The sequence below is a fragment of the Medicago truncatula genome, chromosome 7 (genome assembly GCF_003473485.1).
Source record: "Medicago truncatula cultivar Jemalong A17 chromosome 7, MtrunA17r5.0-ANR, whole genome shotgun sequence".
Taxonomy (NCBI): Eukaryota; Viridiplantae; Streptophyta; class Magnoliopsida; order Fabales; family Fabaceae; genus Medicago; species Medicago truncatula.
In genome coordinates this window covers 22,783,704-22,807,096 of record NC_053048.1, presented here as the reverse complement: position 1 = coordinate 22,807,096, position 23,393 = coordinate 22,783,704, and the positions used below count along the sequence as shown (strand labels likewise).

At 36.6% G+C, this 23,393-nt stretch overlaps 1 protein-coding gene across 1 annotated transcript; it reads right to left on the bottom strand.

Moving 5' to 3' along the window:
- Positions 1-18,152: 18,152 nt before the first annotated feature.
- On the bottom strand, positions 18,153-23,249 carry LOC112416600 (uncharacterized). The gene is made up of 2 exons (XM_039827918.1): positions 18,729-23,249; positions 18,153-18,608 (listed from the first exon to the last, which is right to left on the bottom strand). The coding sequence occupies exons 1-2, from the start codon at positions 23,247-23,249 to the stop codon at positions 18,153-18,155; spliced, it is 4,977 nt and encodes a 1,658-aa protein (XP_039683852.1).
- Between the last annotated feature and the right edge of the window lie 144 nt (positions 23,250-23,393).

Below are 23,393 nucleotides of genomic sequence, written 5' to 3'. Positions count from 1 at the left end.
CATTCTCATATGACTCCGAAATCCATTCAACATGTATGATTTAATAATGTAACATACATAACAGCCATCAACAACATCAACAAACAGTAATCCAGCAATCCAGAAAGATGCACAATCAATCACAATTATGCTCAAACAACAACATCAATCATCACCATTCAAACAAGCACAATCAGCATACAAAACTGGGTAACTCGCCTCGCGAGCACATCTGCTCGCTATGGCGAACTCACAAAACAGGTTTCTCGCCACGGCGAGTTCGAGGCGAACTCGAGGCGAGTGAAAATATGGTGCTCTCGGGAGTTTTGACATTTTTCTCACTCAAACTTCAATTCTAAGCTCCCTATTCATCTTTTTAATCTAAAACTTGCCTCAGTCCTCTTTAAAATCATTTAGGCACATTAAACTATCCCCAAAACATCTTATAACAACAATTTGAAAATCAAGTTTTTCAACTGGGTTGCTCGCCACGGCGAGTTGGTCTGCTCGTGAGGCGAGCTATGAAGTTGTTCACTCACCTTGGCGAGCAAGGCTACTCGCGAGGCGAGCGATGAACTTCTGTACGGGCAGAAAACTGGTTTTTCCCAAAAATCCCATTTTCCTCCAATTCACTCCCCAAATTAGTTTACAGATAAGCAATGAAGTGTTCTATGCAACCAGAACCTAATTCTAACATCAGAACAGCAATATCTACCCCAAAAACCATTAATTCATCTTAGACCCAATTTCTCAATTTCCACCAAAAACCTGTTAAACTCCAATTCAGAATTTCATATCTATACTACTGAAGTAAAACCCACCCTTACCTTAATTCAATTGAAAGAATGCACAGCAATATGGTTCCTTGGCCTAACTTGCTCTTCTCTCCCTTTTCTCCCAACTTGACAGTTTTCACGTAAGATGCTTCTGACCTCTATTTTCCTAACTTCCCATTTACTTAACTCCCCTTATTTTCATTTAACTCCCCCTTAATTCTATTAAATATTAATTAACTCCTCAAACTCCAAAATAATAGTAATATCTCACTTAATCTAATTATTATTAAAATAAACTATATAATAAAATATAACACCCAATAAATCACCAATATTATTTAAAATCATACAAGACTCTAAATAAATTAAAATAAATAAAACAACGACTAGAGCGTTAAACCTTCTGCTTGAAAATGTTGCTCTTCGTATGAGTAACTTGCAGGTGATCGTGCTTAAGTGTGCAGTTTGCTGTTGTGAGTGGCCTTCCTCACTGAGTCGTCTAGGTCGCTCTGATACGTAACGGGATGGGGTTATATGTCATGCATACTTCATTCTTTTACGTGAACTATTACGTTATGTTATGTTATTGTTTAACTGTTAAGATATTTTGATGGGGCCTACGTGCCAAAAACATTTATGGATTATGAAATAATTTCCGCTGCATTGTTAAGTAATTTGTTGAAAGTTAAATTGTTATTTAACTGATTTTGGATTATGTTATAATGTGATATCCCGTTATTGCTGTTTACTCTGATAAATGTTTAGAAATTTTCATATTGGGAAAACGGGGTGTTACCGTTGTTCATATAGGTTATTGTCTAAAAGTTTTGTATATTGTTCAAGGTTTATTGAAGTTTGATTGTATGTAAGATTTGTGTCGTGAATCTCTCAATTCTAGATTAAATCTTATTGCACATAGATTTATCTTTTTGTATATTGTAGTAATTGTTCACGCACGATTCCAATAGTCGATTCCGTTAAACTCATTTTTTATTAAACTCCGAAAAAACTTTTCAAAAAGCTATTCAACCCCCCCCCCCCCCCCCCCCCCCCCCCCCCCCCCCCCCACACACACACACGCGCGCGCGCGCGCACTCACGCACCTTATAAACTAATTAGCCATATAGACCAACATAAAAATTATTAACAGGGGGTATTCTGAAGGAAAAAAATATTTTACACGGGGTTAAATCAAAAACAATATTTTATAGAGGGTAAACTCGAAAATGACCTATATTACAGGGGGTAAAACAATATTAACCGTTGAATTTATTAATCATGTAAAATTAAGTTATGTTAATTATTTCATTTGATTATGTTTAATTGTGGAATCTGAACTAACCCCCAGTGGACGTTTGGTTGACCGCCTACCTTATTCGTATGGACGGTGTGCAAAACTAGTTGCTTTCACTTTGGTGAGTTGCTTGAGGATAGCTCTGATGCTACCTCCTTTTACTGCTTTCGGTATCGTAGACTTAGGGGTCGGCCTTTGAGGATTGTTTTTAGGGTTAAATGGTTTTTACCCCCTGCCATATGGGCGTCTTTTGGTATACCCCCTATAAAAAAAAAAAACTTGTAGATTCCCCCTCGCCATTTGTAGATTCTGTGGTTTTGACCCCTGCTGGCATGTGACTAAACAAATTAGCTTAGGTGGCACGCTGACTGTGTATTAATCAATGAGGTGGCACTTTGACTCGGCTTTTTTTTATTTCTTTCCAATTTTTTTAATTCAATTTAAATTTCCTTTATTAAAAACTTAATTTAATGAATTAAAAACATTAAAAAAATTATTTTTCTCCTCTTCTCCACCTTTCCCTTCTCTTCTCTTTTATTCAACAAAAAACAACAATAAACCTCATCCACACATATAATTCTCAAACCAAAAAACACACTAGTTTATCATTTTTATCAAAATAAAACCCACTAAAACACACCCACAAAAAAAATCAAGCAACAACCCCAAAATAGTTTCAGTTTTGAATTTGAAAAAGAGAATCAAGCAACATCACACTCGTATTTTTGGATCTGAAAATGCGATTTCAGTTTTGTTCCAAGTTGTTTGAGATTTTTTTCCTATTTTTTTATCTCGTATTTGTGTGGGTTGGAGGATGAAGATTTGGGAATGAATGTTGAAGATACATATGAAGAGATGAACATGATGATTAAGTTTGAGTTTTTTTTTCTAATTGAAGAGATGAACAAATGGATTAGAGAAGAAAGAAGAGAAAGAATAGAAGAAAGAGGAGAAGAGGGAGGAAGAGAAAACCTCCTTACATATTCACAAATCTAAAGTTAGGCATACCTAACTAGTTTTTACCAAAAAATTCTCTAATAAAGTCAGGAACATGCAACCAAACCTTAAGATGATTCAGAGATAGGCCAGCATTAGCTAAGGCATCAGCACAAGTGTTTCCTTCCCTAATAACATAATTTTTTTTGTTTTAATTTCTGTTTTGTTTTAGTTTTAGTTTTTTTAATTGGTTTTTGTTTTAATTTTATTTTGTTTTTGTTTTATTTTATTTTACTTGTAATTGGCTAATGTTATTTTAATTTTATTTTTATTTTTATTTTTATTTTTATTTTTGTTTTATTTTATTTAATTTTTATCCAAGTGGATATTAAAAAAAATCAAAACTAAAATTATTTATACAGTCAGCACGCCGCATCAGCCAAAATACACAGTCAAAACTAAAAAACTAAAATCCCTCAAATGGCAGGGGTAAAAGTCTATTAACCCTTGTTTTTATTATGTTTGTTGAATATTTTTTAGATTATGTATTGCTGGCAATGTATGTAGTATAATGACATGGCTATTTGGAGACTTATGTTATTTTGGATGTCTATTGAGAATACTTATTTGAATGTCGAAGTAATGATGTTTTATTCCACTGCGATGTTTGAAAAAAATTATTTATGCATGCTTGGTGATTTATTGAAGAAGTAACATCTAAATTCTTTATATGATTGTATCTTTAGCGTAATTTATTGCTTTTAGAGTTTAGGGTATTACAGTCCCCACGTCTTCACTAAGGAAACCACTACTTTTTGAATTTAAATACTTTCTTCTTCGACGGTAACCGCTTGGCTTTGACCAGCTTTACGTTCTAACTTGCGTCTCGTCGAACTTCAAGGTTTTAGACTCTTTCACACGCTATGTCTAGACTCTGTCGAAATCCCCATGTTGAAATTGAAGACTTTGATTCCTGAAAAGTCAAAGTATCAACAAACGTTGACTGCATTAATTGAGCCTATCGAAATTACAGGCTAACAATGGGTCACTTATATACTGCATCTCAATATGTTAAGCTTTAACCTGAGAAGATAGTTTCCTTGCATGGTGTTCCAATTTCTATTATTTCTGACCGTGGGGAACTGCTCAGTTTTGAAAGAGTTTCTAAGTTGCATTGGGAACTATTTGGATCTTAATGCAACTTTTTATCCTTAAACTTAAGGTCAATTTGAGAGGACTATACAAATCCAAAAGGATATGCTTGGTGCTTGTGTTCTTGATCTTGGAGGGAGTTGGGACTAATGTTTTCCTATAATGGAGTATAAATAGTTACCAATATAATATTAAAGTAGCACCTTTAATGCATTATATGGGACGTGATTTAGGTCTCTGATATGATGGTTTGAGGTTGGAGAAGCAGAGTTAGTGGGTCTAGAGTTGATTCAAGATGTCATTGATAATGTTAAATTGATCTGATATTGTTTAGTGACAATTCAAAGTAGAAAAAAGAAAATCTTATTCTGGCAAGAGACGGTGTCTTTTAGAGTTCACTGTGGGGGGACCTTGTATTCTTACGTGTTTCGCTAACGAAGTGTGTTTTATGGTTTGACAAAAGGGGCAAGTTAGCTCAAGGTTCATTAGACATTTTGGGATTTGGTATAGATTCAAATTTCTAGTTTATCACTTGGCACTTCCATTGGATCTCTTAAGAGTTCATCGTGTCTTTCATACATCTATGGTTCAGAAGTACTTGTAAGAACTCTTTCATGTGATTAATCATGAAGATGTGCAGTTATATAAGAATTTGTCTTACATCAATCATCCAAAAAACTATTATAGATAATTAACAACTTGGTAAAGGTTTTTATGGCAAGGACCGTACGATAAAGAAACAGCTTGCTAATCTAAAGAAGTGATGTATGAAAAGTAACCACGCTCAGTTGAAACTAATGCTAGTAGTGATTAAAATTTGAGGATGGATTTTCTCAAGGGAGAAGATTGAAACGCACCCATTTAGTTTTATTTTGAAAAAACAAAAACACAAGAAACTACACAAGCACAACACATATAAAAACTCACGTGGCCCATTTTATTTTCCAACCAATGCTTCTTTCTCTCTCCAACTCAAAAAGGTTCTCTTTCTCTTTTGTGCCTACCGAAAAACCCTCCCAACCCTTTCTCCATTTCTTATTCTCATTTCAATTCACCAAATTCCTTCCAAAATTCAAACACTCTTGAGATCAATTTCACATCTAAGAAAAGTTATCTAATAATACAAGTGTTATGTGGTAATATTTTGGAGTTAGTGTTAGTGCTCTAAGAAAGGCGAAGGATACCTATCTCTTGAAAGTTGCTCATTAAGACTCTATGAGGTAAAACTTTATGATTCAAGGAATTTAGGGTTGATATCTAACTTGGATGAGTAAAATTTTAGTTTTTCATGAGTCCCTTTCAAACCCTAAGTATAACAAATTGGGGGTTTTATCTTATTCTTTTCAAACCTTATGCACATTGGTGAATGTTGTGTGTATGTGAATAGGTGAACTTGTATATGTTACTTTATTACTCTTGTGTGCTTCACGAATAATGTTGAAATGGAATTTCATTATTGAATGATGTAATTAAGTGTTATTCATCTTCGGTAAATGAATATGTTGTGTTACTTGATCATTTGATTATATATTATTTGTGGAATATTATCTAACCTCCAGTGGTCGTTTGGTTGACCGTCTGCCTATTTGAATGAATGGGTAGACGACATGCAGGATTAAGTTGCTTTGCTTTGCATTTGCTTGTGAGTATGCTTGAGAACTAGCTTTGGAGCTACCTTGTTTCCTTTATGCTTGGAGTCTAGTCTTAGGGCTCTGATTAGCGTGTCGGTCTTTGGTTGTCTATATTATATCTTGATGAGATTTGTTGTTGCTCATTATGTTGAGACTTGAGATTATATTTAGTGATGTATTATGATACATATGACATGGGTATTTTGGAGAGTTTATTATGTGTTGATGAGATGTTACAATATTATTCCGCTGTGAGTTTTGAAAAAATTATCTATGCATGTTTTAGATTAATTGAAGATGTGGCATCTAAATTCCTTGAATAGTCGTATTCGTTGCAAGATTTGTCGCATTCCGGGTTTAGGATGTTACATTTGCCTTCTAGTTGATGGTGATTGGTGTCTCTCACTAAGTCCTTGTGACTTATTATTTCATTTATTTTATTTTTTCAGATTCCCAAGCAGCTAAGTAGAAAGCTGCTAGCAAGCTCAAAGTTTTCGCAGTGTCACTTTTGTATATGTACACTTTAATGTCAATTGATGTACCTGTAGCTATTTGGTAGTCTAGGATGATTTATTCTGAGTCGTACAAGTATGAAAAAAAATGTTATTTGAGATAATGGCTGATGAAATAAGTTTTTCAAACATGATTCATATCTTGGAAATGTTGAAAATACATAGGAAACTCTGTCGAAATTTCAGTGAATATTTTTTTTAAGTGAAATTCGAATTGAAATTGGTTTTTTATTTTATTTTATAGTTTGTCAAGTTGAATCAATCAATTTATCGGGCTAGAATATTCTAGATCGTGCGTCGGTCACGAGTACTGTTTTTGGGTCGTGACAAATTGCTCGTACATATGTTTTCCATATGATTTATTGCATAAGAACAAGAAATTAATATATATACACCAAAATGATATGATAATTATATAGATATAAGTGCTCCACTTTTTATCCGTTTATTACAATAACATAACCAATAATCAATAGGGTTAAATTATAATTTATAGTTGGACATTTAAAATGACACATGCATGATTCCTTTCGACTTTTCTCTTGACTTTATTCTCTTTTTCTTTTCACAAATTACTACTCCGTGGAGATTTCACTATAATGAACTTGCACGTATAGTCTATGTCAGCATTGACTAACTATTAACTAACAAATAATTAAGGGAAGGACCTAATTAAAGAAAATATAATTGTTCAAGGACTTAATTAAAACATTTTTTTAGTTCAAGGACCTATTTAAAAATTGTCAACAAGATCATAGACTTAAGGATTAATTAAACCAATAATATAGAAATTGATTTTTTTTTTATTTTTAACTTTATTTAAACTATTTTATCATTTTTAGATTTTCTTTTTAAAAATTATTGATATTGTTAATAAAAAGTTAGTTAAATCTCATTAAAATATAAACAATCTACACAAATAAATAGAACAATCCACAATAGTTAAGAAATGTTTCAGAACATTATAAAAAATCATGTTTTGATTACACCAATCTACACCGTTTGAATTGGTTTATTTTTAAGTTTATGAAAAAAATTATACAAATAAATAAGTTTTTATGTTAATTCAAAAGTTATATCTTCGTAAACAGTTTTTTCATAAACTACCTTGACATAAAATTTATATATATGCATAAGCTAGTTTACCTAAGCTCAAAAATAGTTGGTTTAACTAAGCTCAAAAATAGATAAATCCAAATGGGCCCTTACTACACTTCCCTTTCAATTTTAGCCAATAAATTGAATTTTAAGATTTGAATTATGTTCTTTACCCAACACTTTTTGCTCGTTCCCAATTGAAAAGACAATAATACCCATGCGTGAGTTAACTCACACTAGTGTTAATTTTGTCTGAGTTAACACACGCTGCGTGAGTTAAGTCACGCTAGTGTAAATCTCAACGCGACTTAACTCACACTGCATACAGGGCCTGCGTGAGTTAACTCACACCATGTCTGTGCTTAATCCCAGCACAGGCAGAAGCCATTAATTCCCTGCTTTTATTCAATCCTTTAGTCATACATACATCCATTCATTCTATTGCATCTATTTTTCATCATTCATTCAAGTATTCATTCACTCATTCAATCACTCATAATTAAAATACGCATAATAAAACCAAAAATACCCAAAATATCTTAAAAATGCAAAAGCGCAAGTGTAAGTATATTACATCTAAATCAGACAAAATGTCATAAAATACTACAAATATACAAAAGTAATAAAATAAGAGCTGCCTACTACTCCCGTGGACTCCTACTCCTCCTCCGCGGAGACGGCACCTCCTTAAACACGGTAGAATCGGACCGGATGCCGTCCAAAATGCCGAAAAAGAGTGGATTTGAAAACACATCAGGATGCCCCATTGCACTCTCCACTCTGGCTCTGATATTTTGGATGACCTGGAATGGGTCGGGAGGATGTCTAACCCACTGCTGCTCAACGATGACCTCCTCGTTGATAGATCTGGGAACTGCGTACTCAAGAACGGGAGCAGGGCCGATGATAAGAGGATGGGTGTCATACCCCAATTTTTGACCTAAGACCCTACATTCATATGTCATTTAACCCTGATCGAACTCTGTTGTTTCAGTGAAAAATTCGACAGAGAGATATTTTAAAGTACCTCGTTTTAGGTTCCGAGTTGGGCCCTCTTCTCTCTTTAATTTTATTTTTTATTTTTAGTTAAAATTTCCATCTTTTATTCTTTTTTTAAATCATTTAATTTTAATTTTATTATGTTAAGTCTTTATCTATTTATTTAATTATTTCATTTTTTTTAGATAATTATAAAAGGTCAAGTCTGTATAATCTTTTTTTTTATTATTTATCTTTTTATTTTAATTGTTATTATTTGATAAAAATCCAAAAAAATGGTCCTCATCCAAAGAAACAGCGTGTCACACGTTTTCTTTTCTTTCTCATTCAAATCTAATTTTCAGCCTTATCAATCCAGCAACAACACTGCTTATTCTCCTCCCAAGCCACCAACTTTTCTGCTCCTTTAACAAACCCTAAACCCAAATCCCTTCACTATAAATTGAAACCTACAGAACACAATTGACACACACAATTTGACCGAGCAACACAACTTTCACATGCAGTTTTTTTCAGTTTTATTTTGTTATTTCTTTTGAATCTTTAGCAGCCGCAGTTTACATGATAGTTTAAGAACCCTTATTTTCCATAGAAATTTAATCTCAGTTTGGCTTTATTTACCCATTTGAATTCACGTTGCCATTAATAATTCCAAGTTTTAGTTTTTGTTTCCCTTTTGTTTTATTTTCATTGTTGTTGCTGCACCTCGTGCTGTTCCGTTTGTTTCAATTATATGTGTGTGTGGTTGTTCCGTTTTGTTTCAATTACATGCGTATAACCTTCAATTGTAGCAGTGGAATTGTACTTGATCAAAGTTACCATCTATAGCAGCTCTCTATTTTAATTCCAACCAAAACAATTGCTTGCTGTCCTAGTTTTAGTTTCCCTTATTGTTTCTTCCTTTTATTTGTCAATTATCGTTGCTTTTGGGTCCCGTATTACTTGTTCATTGCTGCTGCTTAATCCCATCAATCCATTGAAAGCAATTTGATACGCTACTGTTCGTGTATCTCACCGTGTTTGTGCCTAGTTATTATTTGTTTGTTTGTTTAATCCATTGTTTCGCAGTACGGTTTCTAAATTTGCAGTCTGCATCAAGTTGTTCGAGGGAATTCTACTCAATCAAAGTGGCCGGATTTTTACAAAACTAGTAGTGTTGCCGTTGCTGCGATTTCATCATAAAGAGAATTGGCGGCCTCTGTGCATTTTATTTTTTTTAATTTCTTCTTCATGAATTTTAGTTTTCTTTTCTCATGCATTTTTATTTATTTACATTTGTGGTATTTATTCATGCATATTTATTTTGTCATTTATTTTACAGCAAGATTTTAGAATGTACATTTAGGGTTAATGTAAATTTATCATGCATATTTATTTTTCGCAGACTTTAGAATGTATAATAGGTTTTTATGTAATAGTTTTAGGTGCATGTGTGTGTATGCCTCTTATCTGCTTTGTAGTCAAAGGTCCTTGTGGTGGTCCAACGCCAACATGAGTTACCTACGTTTTTATTTTTATGGTCCGTTAGTTTAATTTTAATCCAAATCCAATTATTCAAAAACAACGGGTTAGGCCCATTAAGGAGACTTGATATAAAAATCTACACTTATGAGAAATTTCCTCACACTTTCATTCATAAGATATTTTTGGAGAGAATAGAGAGAGAAAGTGGGAGCAAGAGGAGAAAAGGGTAGAGAGAAGAGGACTTGAAGAATCAAGGGTTGGGAGAAGAGCTAGGAGCAAAATTAAAGTCTAAGCTAGAGAGATTAACCTACTAAGGTAAGGGGGTTAGAATTCATCATAATCACTTATTGTAATTTTCAGTTATTTGTATGAAAAGTGCTTAATTGGGTGAATTGATTAATTGTTCATAAATGATGAAATTCGTGCTCTAATTATGATGACATGTTGGATGTATGAAGTTATGGATAATTGAATTGTTGTTAGTTGAATTACATGTTCAAAATGTATGAAAATGGTATATGTTGAAAATATGCTCAAATGGTGAATTATGCTTTGTTGTTGTTGAATTGTGATAAGTTTCATGATCAATTGATGTTGTTGTTGATATGTCATGTTGTTGATGATCATTCATGGCTTGGGTTTGCATGATTCATGGTTTGTGGTTGAGAAATGAGATGTTGTTGGTGTTTTGGTGAAATTTGTGAATTGGTTCAATTGTCAAAGTGTTTTCAAGTTTGATTGAGTCTTTGTGAGTCTTTTTAGTCAAATTGACCTATAAACATGTTCTAGAAACACATTTGGGCGATGAGGGATCAAAATTGGGGATTTTGGGTGAAAAGGGGTTCAAACCCGTAACAATTTCTGCAAACCTGTGAACTTTCGCTTAGAGGTTGGCTTAAGCGACCTGTAAGCGAGCATTCATACTGATTTTTTTGGGTTAGGTCGCTTAAGCGACCAGTTAGCGTGCTGGTAAGCGAAGTTTTCTGGTTGCTACTGGAACTCGTTCGCTTAAGCGAACTGGTGAGCGACCAATCATCGAATATCCAAGCTTTTCAAAATGATTCTTTAAACATGTTTAACTACTGTTTAATCCCCTAAAACTACTGGAACATGATTAACTTGCATAAACTTGAAATTCTTCATTTGAGTCTTAACTTGGGAGTTTTTTTAGGATTCGAAACTTTTATCGAAAACAAACTTTTGTAAACTAATGAAGCTTGCAAGACCTACAGCTCATATAGACATAGGGAAAACTTGTAAGAGTGGTCAAACATCTTAATCATGTAAAAAGTGATATTTCGGGTGGGAATATGAAAAGGTTGTGAAATTGGGTTTTTCATACAAACTTAAGTTATTCTTGGACTAATGTCTAATAGTCCGGGGATAACTCAAGTTCATGAATACTTCGTTGATTAAGATTGTTTAAAGGTTTTCAACTTGTCTATGTTGCTTTGTCTTGGGATTTATTAATGTTGGCCGTTTTCCACTTGGTATGTTGTTTTGGTCGGAAATGTTTTCTTGAGCTAATTGTTTTGTGAATTGTTGTGACTATTCTTGTATGACTAAGTGAAGTCGTATGAGTGAATGATTGTATAAGATATGATGTTTCTCATGAGATGTGTATGCTATCTTACTTAGAATGTAAGGAATGCTTGAATGGTGAAACTATATGTGATAGTTGATGTTGGATAACATTGTTGATTATTGATAATCATGTTAATATGTGATGGTGAATATATACTATGATTTATTTGTGTATGGACATGTTTTCTTGATAATGCAAATGTTGTGGAGATAATCAATATAATTGGGTGTTGTCCTTTATATTGAGGTGAAGATTGTTAATTGTTGTCGCATTATCGAGTCTTTGTACATGTCCATGCATCATAGTCGTGTTGAGATTTTATATGATGTTTTATTCATTATTGGGCTCCGGCCTAGCAGAGATCATTTGTGATCTAGTTTTTTGGCTTCGGCCTTGCAGAGATCATTTGTGATCTAGTTTGTGGACTTCGGTCTTGCAGAGATCCTTAGTGATCTAGATTGTGGGCTTCGGCCTTGCAGAGACCCTTGGCGGTCAGGATATGGATGACGACCTTGAGGTGATTTGGTACCACATGCATATATGTGTCGATAGGTGCATATCATGACATGAGTCTTATTGATGTATGTGTTTGGTGATTATGTATGAATAATTGGAAATTGATATTTGTTCATGACACATGTGATTGGTGATTATTGATGTGAGATATTGGGGTTTGATGTAAGTATATGTATGAGAATATTATTATTGATCAAGTGCATGATGTTTAAATTGAAATATTCATGTTAACTGTTATTTGGATTATGATGATGTAATACTTACCCCTAGTGGTTTTAACCGCCTACCTGTCTGTATGGATGGGTAGACGTTGTGTAGGGTTAGTTGCTCGGTGAGTTTTTGTGCTTGGTGGATATCGGGAGCTTTCTCCGATATCGGTGTTTAGAGTTAGTCGGCTCTGATCTAGGCTTCGTCGTGTCGGTCTAGATTATCTTTTACTTGGATTTTCTGATGATTGGAGACTTACCCGTATGTTAGGATTTTTGAGATTCATCTATGTTGATGTAATAATTGATTCATAACATGTATATTTGGATTACTCTGGTTTATATTCCGCTGCGACTGTTGAGATTTATATACATGTTTATTGGTTTTGAATTTTTGTTGATGACGTAACCTCTATTTCTTGAATAAATGTATTATTCGCATATTTAATTGCTTTAATAGAAATAGGAGTGTTACAGTAACCACCAACGGCGCCAATATTTGAGATGGAGATAAGAGAAAGTTTCTCATACAGGAAAGCGAGTCCCATCCCACCCCATGACCACTCGCCTAACTCATCCAAATCCCGAAGCTCAAACAGCCACAACAGATTAACAGTTTTGCTATTCTTGTCGGCAAAAAGGGTGTAGCCAAGCAAGAGCAACAAAAATGCCTTAACACAGGCGGGCCTAACAAACACTCCGCTCCACCTCTTCCTCCTCCTCTGATAAATCCTCCACCAACTGGTTACACCTATTCAACAGCTCCTTATAACTCCTTTTCGGGGCTGTGTAACTGACATGAGCACCAGAATGTTTAATCACCTGCTCCACCGCATCCTCCACCGTAAACAATAACTCATTCTCCATCAGCTCTACGCCCCGGTCATGAGATAACTCATCCTCCTGAATGAGCCTTCCAACGATGGGGATGTCTAGACGACACACCACATTATCTAGTGTGACGGTCATCTCCCCCACATACTGATGGAAGCTGTTGGTCTCCTCATGTCATCTCTCAGTCAAGGCCCAAACTACCCCGTGAGAGATGTTTTTGTACCCAGTCTTAAGGAGGAGGGTAAGACCGGAAGCATTCACCAAGTCCCAGAACCAACAATTATCATCTACCGGCAACAGTAATGACAAGTTATGAAGCTTAATTTTCTTTCCGTGCAAGACACCAGTAACCTTATGCTCCATTCGAAATTGAAATAAAAAAAACAAACAATTAAAAAAGTAAAAAAAAAAATGTAATATAAACAATTAAATAAGTTAAATAAGTAAAAAAAATGTAACATAAACAAACAATTAAATAAGTAAAAAAAACAAACAATATTAACCATGAAATATTCTAAGTATAAAAAAATGTCAAGTATTTTAACAAACACCGTTAAAAAAGTAATAAGTAATATAAACATGAAATATTTTAAGATAAACATGAAATAAGTAAAATAATCATTAAAATAAGTAAATTTGAATATGGTAACATAAACATTAAATAAGGAAAATAATAAGTAACATATCATTATATTAAATAAAGCAATTATACTTACTACTTTATCGCTCCAAAACTTGCATGCCACATGTTTATCAAAGTTTGGTAAAAGCGACAACTCATAAGGCCCCTCTGCAAAGCCATCTGGTCTGGCCGCAAACTCCATATTGGGCTCCTTATGCACATACATATATGCACAACATTTCAAAAAGGAAAAAATAAATGATTTATTTCGTACTGACATTGTGTCATTTCTAACAATTCAACAATCGTTAAATTTTGGCAGTGTCATTTCAATCCGTAAACTATCACATTGCAGTCAAACTAACTATAATCAACATTAACAAATCAATTTCTAACTAATTTCATCATTAACAATTCAAAAAAAATAAAAAAAATCATTGAGACATTTTATCAAACACCTAGAGTCCATATTTCAATCAACTTAAAATCAAACAATTTCAAAACCCTCAATCTACCACATTGCACTCTAAACAACATCTAAACTACAATTCCTAACTTAATTCATCATTTACAATCTTAAAAGCTAACATGCAAGCTAAATTTTTAAAAACCTAAAAATGTTAAATTTCTTCAAAGAAATCTAAAATTTCAACCAAAAAAAGGCAATGAAGTAGGATAAACAACACTTACTTGATATTGTGGGAGAAATTCATTTTGAATGGCGCAAGAATGAAGAAAATCGCAGTTGGAGGGGGAAAATCGTATTCGGAGAAGTTGGACATATGTGGTGGATTTGTGTTTCTAGGTTGCTGTTAAATGACTTAAGTCATGTTGCGTGACTTAATTCACGCATGGTAAAATTGTCATTTCAGTTGGGAGCGAGCAATTTCTGTTGGGTAAAGAGCAGATTTCTTAAACTCTACCCCCATTGGATCCGAAGTTCGAAACACACACCAAGTGCAACCAAGAACAAAAAGAAACACGGAAAAGTGGGTGAAAATCGCAACCCCAATACCTCAATACATACATGTAATCCATAGAATCTCTAAACAAAATCTCTGATCGGTGAAAATCACATGTTAAATGACTTAAGTCATGTTACGTGACTTAACTCACGCATGATAAAATTATCATTTCAGCTGGGAGCGAGCAATTTATGTTGGGTAAAGAGCAGATTTCTTAAACTCTACCCCATTGGATCCGAAGTCCGAAACACACACCAAGTGCAACCAAGAACAAAAAAAAAACACGAAAAAATGGGTGAAAATCGCAACCCCAATACATACATGTAATCCGTAGAATCTCTAAACAAAATCTCTGATCGGTGAAAATCACAGCACGGAGATTCAATGGAGGAAGCAACCGGTGGCGGAGGGATTCAATGGTTGTTGCGTGTGGCCAGTGGCAGAGCCACATTGAGTTGAGGGGATGCACTTAGCTTGCATACCCTGGCATCAAAAAAATTGGACCTACCTTCTCGTAAAATCTTAACTATGAACCTCCTCAACTAATTTCTTTGCACCGAATGATGAACTCAGTCACCTTTTCTACTAGTTCAATGGTTTCGTGGCATTCTTACTCTTACCCATTGACATTCTTAAAAGCTGTGCAGTTCAATTTCACTTGGAAGAAAGTCAATTGGCATTTGCAATTGCCATTAATTGTAGTGTACCTTCTTATTGTTAGTTATATTATATTCCTTTTTTTTCACATTGCATTAAATTAAAAAGGGAAATATTAATGAGTGCCCCCGAGACATTTTTTGAACACTTTAAATGAAATTTTTAATGAAAAGTTGTGTCAACAAAAATAATGGTAACATTTATAATTTAAGTAATAATCCCTATGTTTTGTCAACAAAAAGAAAGTAATAATTCATACGGTCCTAATTATAGAAGATGTTATGGTGATTTTTTTGGTTTCATTTATAAAATGTAATTATTGTATAAATTAAATTTTGGCTTAAATAGGTCTTTCTCATTTGAATTTTCGTTTTTGAAGTTATTAATCCTTTCAATCTGCCACTGCAAATATTAACCATTTGACTTTTGGTTTTAATTAGGTTTTTTTGCTGAGGTGAGCTGTCATTAGCAACGTGGTGCCCATGTGGCAAGTGATGATTGAGCGAGGTGGTTGGCTTAAATATGTCTTTCGTCCCTGCAAATATAGGCCATTTGAATTTTCGTCCCTGAAGTTACTAATCAGATGTAATTAGGACCATTTTTCAAATGATTAATATTTGCAGTGGCAAATTGGAATAATTATTAATTTCAGGGTTAGAAAATTCAAATGACTTATATTTGCAGAGACGAAAGTTCTATTTAAACCTTAATTTTTCTAGCTCATGTAGTCCAATGACAAGAATCGTGTGGAAAAATGAAAAATTGAGAGTTTGAATCCACATCCCAAACAATATAATAATTCTACAAACTTTTTTAATTTTGGGGCTTGTTTAATAAAATTTTACATTTAGAAACGATTAAAATGTTTTACACTTATATATAGAAATAATTGATTTTTTTTTTGAAACAATCTTGTTGAAACTAAAAGACATATTATTTATGTTAGCAATGGTTTTGTGGTTCCTACGACAACAATTGAATGATCCTCTTTTATTATTTAGATCGTGAAAACTGGATTGAGTAATCAAATAGAATATTGTACTTGCAGAAAAAGTACGGTAAAGATTCTAGGGTTAAGAATCGTAGACTAGGGTTCTAATCTAGGGTTTTAGACTGATTATTGGATCCTTTTAGAATGACCCCAAGAGGGTTATTTATAGCCTGCTAATGGGCTTTTTCCTGTGTGACTTAAGCTCTAAGAAAGCAGGGTTTTTAGTCTTTTTAGCTCATTTAGGCGGTTTAGGGCGACTTCTAGAGGTTTCTAGAAGCCGAGGTAGACGGCGCCCTGAGGAGGACGCGCCTAGGCCTCTAAAGTCCCTTCTATAGGGCGCCTAAACCCTTCTGGAGGGCTTTTAAGCCCTTAGGAATATTATGACGGTCCACAGCCCTCCAAGCACGAGGCTTGGAACAAGGCGTGGTGATTATTAATGTGGATTTGGCCCTTCTGGAGGGCTTTTAAGCCCTTAGGAATATTATGACGGTCCACCAGCCCCCCAAGCACGAGGCTTGGAACAAGGCGAAGTGATTAATAACGCAAAAAATCTCGTTGATGTTTTCAGGATTTTAGGCGAGGTGATCGTCACTCAATCTCCCTTTTTCATCCGACGGTCCAGCTTTACTGACTCTTGAGTTCAGATGGCGTGTTAGTGGAGGAACCTTGAAGACGCATAGTCGCCAGTTTTTATTTGATCTTGTATTTTGTGGCGCTTTCTTTTGTAATATTCGCCCCTTTTTGCAAACTTTGCTAAGACTTTATTTATTTTGTTTATTATCGCCATTTTTGTGGAAGTTTCCTGTTTTTTATCAAAATTTGGCTTGATCTTCTCAGTGAGGACTTATTCCTTTTTGACGAATTTAAACTTTTTATGGATATTTTGCTCGTACGATAATTATTTATTATGATAGAAAGCTCTTGCCTATCAATTTTATATGAAAACGCCCCCTTTCATGAGTTCGCTGATTTTTAAAAGTCCTTTTTAAGGCTTAAAGACTTTTCACAAGTAGTTTGTTGTATACGAGTAGCCCTTTTAATAGGTCGTACCAATTTTTTAAAGTCTCAGCAGGCTTTAAGAAGGTCATACTGGCCGGGATTGTAGTCGCCTTTAAGAAGGTCGTACTAATTTTTAAAGTGTCAGCAGCCTTTAAGAAGGTCATACTGGCCGGGATTTTAGTCGCCTTTAAGAAGGTCGTACTAATTTTTAAAGTCTCAGCAGCCTTTAAGAAGGTCATACTGGCCGGGATTTTAGTCGCCTTTAAGAAGGTCGTACTAATTTTTAAAGTCTCAGCAGCCTTTAAGAAGGTCATACTGGCCGGGATTGTAGTAAAGTCTCAGCAGCCTTTAAGAAGGTCATACTGGCCGGGATTTTAGTCGCCTTTAAGAAGGTCGTACTAATTTTTAAAGTCTCAGCAGCCTTTAAGAAGGTCATACTGGCCGGGATTGTAGTAAAGTCTCAGCAGCCTTTAAGAAGGTCATACTGGCCGGGATTTTAGTCGCCTTTAAGAAGGTCGTGCTAATTTTTAAAGTCTCAGCAGCCTTTAAGAAGGTCATACTGGCCGGGATTGTAGTAAAGTCTCAGCAGCCTTTAAGAAGGTCATACTGGCCGGGATTTTAGTCGCCTTTAAGAAGGTCGTACTAATTTTTAAAGTCTCAGTAGCCTTTAAGAAGGTCATACTGGCCGGGATTGTAGTAAAGTCTCAGCAGCCTTTAAGAAGGTCATACTGGCCGGGATTCTAGTCGCCTCTGTCAATCGTTTTCCTTCTGTAAAAAAACTAAAAAATGAAAGACCAGTGCACAAGTAGTAAGAAGAATTTTAGGGTGCCTCGTTAAAAACCCTGCCCTTGCAGGGGAAAAAGAGTGCGCCCCTAAATCTTTATTAATTATAATAATTGTTCGAAAAGCATAGAATAATAAAAACATAGTAAAACTTTAACTATAGTAATGTCGAAGATTAGCAACATTCCAAGTTCTAGGAACTGGGTTTCCATTTAGTTCTTCAAGTTTATAGGCTCCATGCTGTAATTTTTCTTTCACTCTATAAGGACCCTCCCAACTAGGCAGTAATTTTCCAATCCTGGTTGGGGCGACCACTTGTTTCAGAACCAAGTCGCCCTCCTTCATGCTTCTTGGTATGACTTTAGAGTTATATCTCCGTGCTGCTCTTTGTTTGGCTGCGTATTCCCTGATGTGTGCTGCTTCCCTTACTTCGTCAATCATGTCCATAGTACATTGAATTCCTACTTCATTGGATTCCTCAGAAAAATGTTCTCGTCGCCAAGTTGGGGTATCTATTTCTACTGGGAGCATAGCATCAGCACCGTATACCATAGTGAACGGCGCTTCCCCAGTGGTAGAGTGTGGAGTTGTATGATATGACCATAACACCTGTGCTTGACATTTTATTCACAATACTTACTTACTATTTTCTTTCTACGTCATTATTCTACTTGGTAATGAATTATTCGAATGTCAAAAATTATTTTTATAAATTTATATAGGACTTACCTCGTACAATTGTTCTGCCCAGAGTCCTTTTGCTTCTTCCAGCTTCTTTTTGATGCCGTTAACTATCATTTTATTAGCGGATTCTGCTTGACCATTGGCTTGAGGGTGAATGACGGAAACAAATTTGGTTTCTATCCCCAGCTGCTTGCAAAAATTTATGACTTTAGAACTTGCGAATTGTGTCCCGTTATCTGTCACAATGTACTTTGGAAGGCCGAAACGGCAGATAATCTTCTTCCAGTAAAACTTCACCACTCTTTCTGCTGTGATTCTTGAAACCGCTTCTGCTTCGACCCATTTTGTAAAATAGTCCACGCCCACAATGAGGAATTTTAACTGTCCTGGCGCTTGTGGGAAAGGTCCCACGATATCAACCCCCCACTTATGGAAAGGCCACGGAGAGAAAACGGACGTGAGCTCCTTAGCAGGGGCATTCTTTTTATCAGAAAAACGTTGACATTTATCACACTTCTTTACGAATTCACAACAATCATGAGCCATTCTAGGCCAGTAATACCCAGTCCGTAATAGTTTCGCAGCAAGAGAACGCCCGCCAATATGGCTACCACAAACTCCCTCATGAACCTCCAAAAGGACCAACTCCGTTTCATCCTCGCCCAAACATCTAAGCAACGATGAGGCTCTTCCCCGTTTATATAGTTTGCCGGCGATCACCACGAATTTGGTCGCCCTTCTTCTGACTAATTGAGCCTCTTCATCATTTTTGGCGACGAAAGATCCCGTCAAAAATTTCAACAGTGGAGTCATCCATCCTTCAGGCTCTTGGTTTAACTCGAAAACTGCCTTCTCTTCGGTACTAGGAGCAGATATCACCTCTTGAATTACTGTTCGGTTATTTCCCGGCTTCTTGGTGCTAGCCAGTTTAGCCAACAAATCAGCCCGTGAATTGGATTCTCTTGGGACATAAATGGCTTCAAAGAATTGAAAATCACTAGCTAGCTTCCGAACCCTAGCTAAATACTTGGAAAGTTGCTGATCTTTGGTTTGGTACTCCCCAGAGATTTGATTAGTCATTAATTGAGAATCGCTTCGCGCTCTAAGATTTTTTGCTCCCATCTCTTGGGCTAGCAACATCCCAGCTATCAGAGCTTCGTATTCTGCCTGATTGTTACTAGCTTTGAAATCAAATTTTAAAGATTGTTCGATGAGTAAGTCGCCAGGCCCCTCCAAGATAATGCCGGCTCCGCTTCCTTTTATATTGGAGGAACCGTCTACTGATAACAACCATACATGAGGGAGGGATTCTTGTATTGGCGATGTAAACTCCACCACGAAATCTGCTAGGACTTGAGACTTGATGTTATTTCTAGGGGCGAACTGGATGTCATACTCCGATAACTCGACAGACCAAGATAGCATTCTGCCCGCCAAGTCCAGCTTACCCATAATTTGCTTCACAGGGTAATTTGTTCTGATTACGACTTTATGACTTTGAAAATACGGGCGTAGTTTTCTGGCGGTTACTATAACAGCCAACGCTAGTTTTTCAATTTTCTGATAGCGTAATTCCGCTCCTTTGAGGACTCTGCTCACAAAGTAAATCGGCTTTTCTCGATCGTCAGTCTCTTCCACCAGTACAGAGCTTAATGCATTTTCAGAAACCGAGAGATACAAGAACAGAATCGCCCCCTTTGTAGGGCGATGTAGAATGGGCGGTGTAGTTAAAAAATGCTTGATCCTGCTGAAAGCTTCGTCGCACTCCTGATTCCATTCAAACTCTTCCTTCTTTTTTATTGTAGTAAAAAAGGCGAAAGCTTTATCTCCAGAGCAAGATAAGAACCTTGATAACGCCGCCAACCTCCCTGTTAGCTGTTGTACTTCTCTGATATTGCATGGGTTTCTCATGTTAATGATCGCCTGGCATTTGTCCGGATTAGCTTCGATACCCTGTTTTGTTAAGAGAAAGCCCAAAAACTTTCCTGCTTGAACTCCGAACGTGCATTTCGTGGGATTGAGGCGCATGCTGAACTTCCTAATTTGCTGAAAAATTTCTTTCAAATCATCTGAGTGGGATTGATTCTCAGAAGATTTTACCACCAAGTCATCAATATAAACTTCAAGGTTTCTCCCGATTTGTTTGCTAAATATTGTATCCATAGATCGTTGAAAAGTTGCTCCTGCGTTTCGTAGACCAAAAGACATAACCCGATAGTGATAGTTTTTCTGGTTAGTCATGAAGGCGGTTTTGGGAGCATCCAGTGGGTCCATTTTAATCTGATTGTAACCAGAATATGCATCCATGAAACTCAAGGTTTTGTAGCCAGAGGCGTTGTCTATCAAGTGATCGATACTGGGGAGCGGATATGGATCCTTTGGACAAGCCATATTAAGGTCCGTATAATCGACACACATTCTCCACTTTCCTGATGCTTTCTTTACGAGGACAGTATTTGCGAGCCAAGTGGGATACTTTATCTCACAAATGAAGTGTGCTTCCTGTAGCTTTTTTACCTCTTCATCCACCGCCTTTCTTTTTTCTTCTCCCATCTTGCGTTTCCTTTGAACCACTGGTTTGACAGACGTTCTGACCGCCAGATGATGACAGGCGACCTCAATATCTATTCCGGGCATGTCGGAAGGCGCCCAGGCAAACAAATCAACATTTTCTCTTAAAAGCTGAATCAGGATTTCCTCTTCTGACCCGCTAAGGGATGTCCCAATCTTCGTGATCTGATGCGGCAAAGGACCAATAACAACATCTTTTACTTCTTCGATAGGTTCGATCCTTTCTTGGGGAAAATCCTCACGGGGATCAAGGTCTATAACCTGGACTTCGAGTTCCTTGCACTTTTTAAGTTTGAGGCTGGCGTGATAACACTCGCGTGCTACCTTTTGATCGCCATGCACCGTTCCTACTCGCCCGTTGTCCAGCGGATATTTCATTAACAAATGTTTGGTGGACACGAATGCGTCCAGAAGGTTGATAGAGGGGCAACCAATGATTATATTATATGAACTGGGTGAGTGTATTACCAAGTATCTTACTTTAATTGATTTTTGTTGATCTCCAGTGCCAAAAACTGTTTTTAAAGTGACGTATCCCCGTACGTGAACTCTCTCGCCCGTGAAACCTGAGAGGGTTCCGTTAAACGGCTGGAGTTGTTCCTCGCTTAAACCCATTTTTGAGAAAGCATCGAAATATAAAACGTCCGCCGAGCTTCCAGTGTCTACCAGAACCCTTTTAATCTCCCAGTTGAATAATTGAACAGAGATTACTAGCGGGTCGTCGTCGTGGGGGAGTACTCGCCCAAAATCTTCAGATGAGAAAGTAACGTCTGGGTATTTTTTGGGCAATGAAGAACTGTCTCCCAGAAGCATTACCTGGCGAACGTACTTCTTTCTTGAATTACTTGACTCCCCGCCGCCAGCAAATCCTCCAGAAATAGTGTGTAAAGTGTGCTTTGGTTCAGGGTTAGGCTTGTCTTCTCGCCTCTCACTGTGATGTTTCTCCTTAGCATAACCACGTAATTTTCCATTGAGTAAGAGCTTCTCAATTTCCCTTTTTAGATGAATACAATCGTCTGTATGATGACCTTGTATCAAGTGGTACTTGCACCAAGCGTCCTTGTCCGGACCCATGAATTTTGAGCGATTGAGGGGAGGTGGCGGGATGATTTTGGACTCAAAAACTTCCTTGAGGATTCTCTTAGGGCGAGTATTTAAAGGGGTAAATACCTCGGGAATGTAGCGTTGTTGGTTTCTTTCATATGGCCTTTTGAACGTCCCTCTGTCTCTGTTAGGAGGGACATAATGGTTTCTTCGCTCTCCACCGGAGCTTCCTTTTTCCTTAACATCTCTAGCCCTCTTTTCAGCATTGCTTTCTTCACCTTTCACATAGCACTCGGCACGAGCTATTATCTCTTCCATTGAGTCAGCCGGCTTTTGGGCGAGTGACTCATTAAATTGTCCCGCCCGTAAGCCGTTCTGAAAAGCGCCGACAAAGACTTCTTGGTTGGGGTTGGAGACTTTAATTGTTGAATCATTGAAACGGGCGAGGTACTCCCTCAGCGATTCATTCGGTCCTTGCCGAACGTTGAACAAACTAGTTGATAGCACCTTCCGGTGACGGGTCCCGGAAAATTGTTGTGTGAATTTCTTCGTCATGTCTTGGTAACTCACGATGGAGAAACGAGGAAGGCTCATGTACCATCGCAAAGCTGCATCAGCAAAAGTTCCTGCCAAAAGCTTGCACTTAAGGGAGTCAGCAACTCCATAAACGGACATCCGAGTGTTGAAGACGGTTACATGCTCAGAAGGATCGCCTCTTCCATCGAAAGATGGTAGATGAGGCGGTTTAAAGTTGTCGGGAACCGGTGCGTTCCATATTTCAGTTGAAAACGGTTGAGGCTCTGGCTCATCCAAATCGCCATGATGAGAGTCGGTCTTTTCTTGCTGTTGCACTTGTTGGATAGTTTCGACTGAGGCGAGAAGTGCCTCATTCTGCTCCAACAATTGGGCGATTTGACTCCTCATTGTCTGTGCTTCTTCAGGTGTTGTCATGATGGTTTTTCTCTAAATCGTACGTGAGGTGCGATTTAGGTTTGAGTAAAGGTTAGGGACCAAATCGCAGAGGAGACTACGACTTGGATCGGTCTTTGGATCGGAAACTCGATACCAAGACTCGTGGTCGAGGTTAGTTTTACC

Excerpts from the sequence above, each read along its gene's own strand:
- LOC112416600 (XM_039827918.1), bottom strand. The coding sequence starts at position 23,249 with ATGACAACACCTGAAGAAGCACAGACAATGAGGAGTCAAATCGCCCAA. Across the intron at positions 18,609-18,728 it reads GGGCAGAACAATTGTACGAG|GTGTTATGGTCATATCATAC; the intron begins GTAAGTCCTATA and ends TGTCAAGCACAG.